Source organism: Amblyomma americanum, chromosome 3 (genome assembly GCF_052857255.1).
Source record: "Amblyomma americanum isolate KBUSLIRL-KWMA chromosome 3, ASM5285725v1, whole genome shotgun sequence".
Taxonomy (NCBI): Eukaryota; Metazoa; Arthropoda; class Arachnida; order Ixodida; family Ixodidae; genus Amblyomma; species Amblyomma americanum.
The window spans coordinates 83,552,258-83,559,724 of NC_135499.1; the positions used below are offsets into that span (position 1 = coordinate 83,552,258).

At 49.7% G+C, this 7,467-nt stretch overlaps 1 protein-coding gene across 1 annotated transcript; it reads right to left on the reverse strand.

Moving 5' to 3' along the window:
* Positions 1–2,662: 2,662 nt before the first annotated feature.
* On the reverse strand, positions 2,663–5,985 carry LOC144123118 (uncharacterized). The gene is made up of 3 exons (XM_077656020.1): positions 5,867–5,985; positions 4,941–5,090; positions 2,663–3,372 (listed from the first exon to the last, which is right to left on the reverse strand). Exons 1-3 carry the CDS (start codon positions 5,876–5,878, stop codon positions 2,773–2,775), a joined length of 762 nt encoding a protein of 253 aa, XP_077512146.1. The 5' UTR covers positions 5,879–5,985; the 3' UTR covers positions 2,663–2,772.
* Positions 5,986–7,467: the final 1,482 nt, after the last annotated feature.

Here is a 7,467-nt window from a genome sequence, read left to right on the forward strand (position 1 = left end):
GCGAGCTTAATGTAGCTCTCCCGCCACTAGGTGTTTCTTTCATCTGGCGGGTGTCGTTCCGCTGGACGAGATGTCGGATTTGTCTGAACTGGCGCTTCGGTTTACGCCTTCAGCCTCCGCACCGGCAACTGCAGCGCCGGCGGTCGCCATACAGCGACCCGAGGCTGGCTCCTCCTGGACGTGTAGGCGCTGCGCCGCGTCCGCCAGCAACACCTTTTCGGCCAATTCCCTGGGCCGTAGCACCTGGCCGAGGGCGAGCACAGCCGCGAGCAGCCCGCCGAAAGCCATCAGCGCGGGGACGAAGAACCCGAGATGGCTACTCCGAGAGCTGGTGTCGGTAGGTGGCTCCGGTGAAGCACCGTCCAGGGCTCCTGGCTCAGCGGCTGCTTCGCCCTGGGGCGGCACGCCGATCACGGGGCTCGGCGGCGGAAACATGGCGCCGGGCTGCCGTGCGGCAGCAGCGATGGGCGCCAGGAGGGACTGGACTTGACGTCGGTGATGCCGCTGCAGGAGGCCGAGGTGGGAGGCACACAGAAGTGCAGGGACATGGCCGGCGCCGACGGGCCGTCGCGAAAGTGCTACGTCACCGCGCCGCGGAAGATAAGCACCTCCGGTCCTGGCAGTGAAGCGCTCGCGTTTACTGGCGGCCGGAAGCGATGTTTTCTTTTTCATCTGCTGATGCAGCTCGCGATCTTCGCAGGTATGGGTGGACAGCGGCAGCCAAAACTAAGTTGTTGCTGAACAGGTCGCCTTGTGGAGGCAGCAGAATAGATTTTTCTTCTTCAGGGCTCGCATTCTGCCTTCAGCGGAATTTGATGTATTCTGAGCGATTTGCTCAGAGAAACGGGTTGCGTGGAATTGCTACTAGGATGTGAAACTAGCCTCCACAGCTCGCATCGTTTAGGAGAAAATTTCAGGCAAGTAAAAATTATGGTTGTTATTAGTTATATCTTATTTTTTTCGTCCTTTGCGATAAAGGAAAAAAACAAATACGGCGCGTGGGGGGCGGGGCACACCGTCACGTCGGTTTCCTGGCTTCACTGGTTTATTCGACAGGCAACTGACAAAAATCTTTACTCGTGACGAGAGATACGGGATGCCTCTCTTAGATGCTGCCCTTACACAAGCGATGTGGGGTGGTAGAAGACGCCTCATTATGGTTTCACATAAGGAAGTACCTGATACAGAAGAGGAAGCGCTATTCCTTTATCTTCCCACAGTCCTGCTCTTTGTACCCTCTCTTTGAACTTGTGATTCTCCAAGTGCGCCCAAGTGATTCATCCCGCTGCTAGTGGTGCTTATGGAGCGCAGATATTTAGGCGCCGTAGCCGGCGTAACTGGTTGTCCAAGTCGCTGAAATCTGGAAGGCAGCTGCCATGGGAAGATCCTGGAGGGCAGCTAGCAGTGTTTGTCAGATGGCAGGTGGCGTGTTGGTCCGCCTATTGGCACGTAGTAGCAGAACGAAACAGAAACTGCCACTGCGAGAGTCGAGGAATGGAGAATCGGAAGGTGTACTGCCAAGGGAAGATCCCCGAGGGTGGCTAGCAGCGTAACACGGCACCTGCCAGTGATGTGAGGAGCTGCGTGCAAACTTCTTATTCCCGACTATTGTAATCGTCTCTAGCTTTTTTTATGTTTTGGATCGAAAAAGAGTCACAACTGCATCTCATGCGCAAGGCAGGATCGCATCGTAGCCGACTGAATGAGTGATTGCACGAATGAGTGATTGCACAAATAAATACCAAGTAGAATAGTATTTTGCGCGAAAAACGTTTGTAATCAAGGCGTAAGCAAGTTATGAATTTTCTAATCTCCAACGACAATTTTTAATTTTGCTTGAGCTGCTCGCAACCAATAATCGGCAAGGAAGTCCGAGGAGTTAACTGTCAAGAACTTGGGAGCGTCTCTACCGCATCACTATAGTCGCTTTACAAAACGTGGCAATGTGCGTCGAATTAGACACGTACATTACTTTTTTGCACTTGTTGCCTGCAGCGGCTTGCAAAATCCTTGCGTTTTGCCTGCACTGTTTTACGGAATTTTTATTAATACTTGCTGTTTGCAAGTTAATTTTTCGTTACGGCACCGAACCTCACTGAGCTATTAGCCTAGTTACCCTGGCTATCGTTTCCCTGGTCGGCGGCAATACACCAATTCTAGGTCGTTTTCTATATTTACAGATGACTCTTTGCAATCCGCTGCATTTATTCGCCCTTATATCAAGGCCGATAATAGCAGCGATGAGGTCTTGCAAAGTATGGGACTTTTACATCACCGAGCAGTTGTTGCATTTGTTTTCTCTCTCGAAGAGAGGGAAATTAGAAAAGTCACAGACGGTAAGGTGTACCGAAGGCTCAATAAGACCCACACCTTTTGACACTAATATTTGAAGAGAGCTGCATTGTCTCATGCAGGGAAGAGAACCTCAACGGCTTATGAGGCGGAGAGGGGGAGAGAACATGAAACAAATTCCAATGTTCGATCCGCAGATCTCGCACCAAATATTTCTCGAATCTTTAGTTGCACTGACGGATGCGGGCTAGCTTCAGACAACGACGACATCGCATTGTCTCGCAGTGTCAGCAAAAGGAATTCACGGTCGTTGCCTTGCCCCGGTGTAGCTTGAAACTCGGCGATGTTTGCAAGAGGCCAGAATAGCATTTTTAAACCTCCTTTATTTAGCAATATATAAAAAAGGCGCGGCCCTGATGCGCATTTCGCCCCTTACCGGACTCGATTGTTCTTCAAGAATCTATGTGGCGTACGGCTGCATTAACGGCGCTTGTAGCCGTAGTAGCCGGATGGCCATGTTCCGTACCCGATAGGCGCACCATATCCAAGCGGTGCGTAGCCAGTAGCGTACTCTGCTCCGCCGTAGTTGTAAAAACCGTGTCCTCCATATGAGTACCCGCCGACAGCGGGCCTGTTAGGAGAGTAGCCGTAACGCCTGTAAGGAATGTGCCCGTAGGCGCCGGCAACTGGGCCGTAGGGGTAGCGCCCATATCTTCGATAGCCTCCGTATCTGTTGGCGAGATAAGGTCCTGGAAGCCTTGCTCCGTAGGGTGCAGGGACACCTCTTGAAACATAGACCGCTGCTCCGGCTGGAACTGGAGCCACGACCGGCGCCTTGTTGAAGACCACGTCCGCACTGGCCCCTGAAGCGGTGCCTGGTTCGTTGGTGTCCACGGTGGCTCGGAAGCCCTTGGCGTCGGCCACGTAGTTCACCCGGCGGTAGAGACCGTTGATGTCGCGGTAGCCGTAAGAGCCAATTTTCCCGTTGTCGGCGCCTCCTCGTTCGCTGTGGAACTGCTGGTTGCCGTACTCATCCACCGTGTCGTAGCCAAAGCTATACGGCTGTGCTGGCTGTGGTGGCTTGAAAAGAGAAAAAAAAACGCATTTTCAGCGCTTAGCAATGATTTGGTGGAAGACTGCATGGTACAGCAACGAAAGAGGCTTGAACTTACAGGAATAGCCCGTAAGGCTTATTTGAGAGGTTACCTATACAGCCCCCGTAAAGATGCCCACATCTGTCATAAAACATTGAATTGTTTTCGTGCGTGATCTACGCCTTCGTCACAAGTTCAATCATTCGAAGTAACTCACCAGGAAAGTGGTTTGATTCCCTGATTTTCACGTCCCTGCTACTATGCGTGCAATGCATATATTTACGCTTATTTACTGCTGTACCAACAACGAAGCTCTTCCTAGAGGCGAAACGCCTCCAGAACGACGACTGCACCGGAGTGCAGTACCTCCAATATGTGATAATGTTTTCCCGCATTCGTTTACTCGCACAGAAACACCGGGATATCCGGCCCTGCGGCGCGTTCTGATGTTGGCTTCGCTTTTCCTGCGCTATTCCGAGATCGCAGCACTTAAAACAAGGTGTAGATGCTTCCTAGATATGGCTACGAAAAATTTCTTTTTTCTGGGCTGCATAAGCATCTCCGCGTTATTCCTTATTCCACACAAGCATAGAGTGGGCCACACGGTCTCTTATAAACAAGCGGAAGGTTCGGCAGAAAATCTCAGAAGTCTCCAGGAAATTGGCGTTTAGAGTCTAACCAACGCAGCATTTTATCGTATATCATTCTCGCCCTATTTAGGCTCAACTGGTATATGCACAAAAACTGAACTTCCCCCGTGTGAAGAATTAACCACGGCAATTCGCAGCAGGCATACAGGTTGCTTTCTGATTACCCCGGGATTTTCTTTTGTTTCACTGCCTTATTTCCTCCTCCAAAACTAATTGCCTACACACCACATCAATTGCGTGTTACCAGAGGTGCTGGTTAACTTTAGCCTAGCCGGTCATACATGCCATAGTGATTTTGACCTGTGAACCCAACCTGCCACAAACTTCTGCACCTTTCGTGCTCCAGTAAACTCCGACAGAAAATCACAAAAATATTCATGCGTAGGACGGGTTTCACCAGCTGCACTGTTCAAAGCTATTCGCATTTGCCGTATGATGCGCAGGTCCAGAATCATAATCGCATTAGCCGCCGCGGTGGGTCAGCGCTTATGACGCTAGGCTGCTGACCTGAAAGACGCCGGTTCGACCCCAGCCGCGGCGGTCAAATTTCGATGTAGGCGAAATTCCAAACGCCCGTGTAATATGCGATGTCAGTGAAGGTTAAAAAACCCCAGTTGTTCGAAATTTCCGAAGCCCTCTATTACGGTGTCCGTAATAACCTGAGTCGCTCTGGGACTTTAAACCCCTATAAGCCATAATTACATCATAAGGCATGCCGTCGTTGGTCTCCACAGGTATGCACCGAATTCCTTATCGCCCATGGCTTATAAGTGCTTCATTATTATATCAAATTTCGATATCTATTTGAGTCTTACTTAGGGCCTGTGCACGAATACCTTTACTGCAAAGTGCACGCAACAAGTGCACACTTTCCTTCATTTCACTTAACAAAAGGCGTACATACGGATGCGTATCCATCGTATCTTCGGGGAGGGGAGACAGCAGCCGGGGGAACGTAACCGCCGCGGCCCTGGTATCCGCCGCGGACTGGTTGGCGCGGGTGGTGGCGTAGTGCGTAGGCACCAGCCGCCAGACAGGCGAGCACCACTTGAATCTACACAAGAGGAACACAGACATTTGCTCACATGAGGCTGTAGACCGCTTTTAGAATGATCCCCAGCCTCATATAGAATGACCCCGACATTCTCTGAACCATGGCGGCGGAGCTACCTCGTGAGACCTTCGGCTCCCTGTCGGCACTTGCGGCAGTAAGCAAGGAGAGTTTAAATCGCTTGTCTAAGGAACCAAAGGTGCCAGGAGCGCCGCCACACGAGGCGTGCAGAGTGGTCTTAATTTCTGCTCTTCTCGCTACTTTATTCGGTTTTGTTTCAAAAACAGCGCATATTACGAAATGTGCGCAAGGCAGTCAGTGGCATATTTCCAACTTGCACATAAATGAGCCCTCCGGCTACTAGAGCCATATTTAGACGCCGAACCATGAGCTCACGCACAATGTAAATCTACAAGGGACGGTGATATAAAAAAAATGTATCGGGGCTAGACCGCAGTACAAATGCCGGCAACTCTCCGAGGAGTACAGGGTACCACCGAATTCAAGACATAGAAATGGCTGACGTCTACTCCTACTTTCTCACTTGTTCTCGCTTTTCGGCAACTATAGTCCACTTTGGTGCTCTTTAAAGACATGTTAATTAAGGCTCATAAAAACAGTTGCCTAACTTGCGAAATAAATCTTCTTTCATTTCGGCATGCCATCCAAGCTAAAAACAGTATTACAGGTGCTGTGAGAAATCACGTCGTATCACAGTATGCCGCGCGATTCAGGGGAGGCTGGAAAGATCTAAGGTTAAGCCCCAGTTCAATGCGTACCTTTGGAAGCATCTGAGAAGTTCGCCACGGCCAAACTAGCAGCCAGGCAAGATAGCGGCGGTGTTATCCAAGCAGCGAGGTGAAACTGAACACTGCTTTTCTCTGTTCGCCCCTCTCCACCGACCACGCGACTTTATACCTGCCAAAGAGACGGCGGCGCCACCCTGGCCATACCGGACGACATTACGGCAGCAAAGGGGTGTTTTTTTTTTCTTCTCATTTTCTACTCCGCTGCCAAGTCGGACTCTTTGCCGCGGCAGCCCACTGACAGTTAAGCAACACATCTGGCTGCATGGAATAAAAACTGCTGCGAGACATCTCCTGCGTGAAGGATGCCTTAAGCAGCCGTGGGATCATTTCGAATCGCCAGGTTTGCAGCTTTCCGGCGGCGGAAATATATTTGCACGTAATCTGCCTAGTCTGCTCATCCTCTTTTTCTTTCGGTCGCACCAGTGAAAACGTTCCTTATCCTTTTTTTATTATTATTCCTTGACCTTCAGCCGCTCCCGCCAATGTAATGACGGTATTGTACACTAAAAGAACCGGAAGGCATTAGCCAGCAATTTCACATTTTCTACTCTTCCTCTTATTTCGTGATTACCGTGCCGTAACCGCTTCTTTTTCCATTAGGCAATGTTTCCACATTTGACACACCTCCACTGCGGAACGTGCAGTCGTGTTTACGCTCTGTGGTTAGCTGTAGGTATTCGTTAACGAAGCCTTAGTTCACCTCCGACTTGTCATATACTTACTTAACAATAAAATAAACCACAGCAAACCAGCTTATTTCCCTTTCTTCATTACTGAAATGTATCAAGTGTGTGGTGCAAGATCTGAAGTTTCAAAAGCATGGGGAAAAGGAAACATAAGTGCAAACCAAACCGACTAAACCATGATATCCTCTGAGACCTTTCGCTCGTTCTCTGAAGTAGTTAGTTTGGCATTCAGTTTCCATCTAGGAGGTTCATCCTTACAGGGCAGGCCCTGTGTTGGACCGGTGCGAAATAAGTTTCGTCTGCGACATTTGTATTGAACTATGTCGCGGCACATACGCTCTACGCGCACGGAACAGACGACAACTCAAGTTACAAGCGTCGCCTCTCAAGCTTCTATGAAGCAGACCCACCGCTGTATTCCTAGTAACGGTGCCTATGTAGCCTGCGCGGGAATCGAACCCCTGACCCTATGGCGATGAGTCAGTCACGCTACCGCTACGACAGGCAGGCCCGTTCATAGGGCTTTGTTAAAGAGGGGCTTTACATATAGGTCGTTTAGTATTTCGGATAACAGTGTGATTGGAAAAGACAAAACAATAAGCGTATCAACGTGGAAAAAAGGAACCGCTGTCGCATCGTAACCTTCAAGGGAACCTTAATACCACCCACAACTATTTTCTAAGGCCCTTAAATAAAGGGGCGTTAAACGCAACCTAGGAGAAAACATTTCAGCCGGCCGCTTTGAAAGACTATCTACTTCTGAATTCATACTTTGTTCTCGAATCCTCTAGTTAAAAATTAGGCTATTACTCTTTATCATTTAACTTTCTAGAACGAAAAAACTAATGCAAACATCAGCAACAGTCGGTCTCACTTGACTAGGAC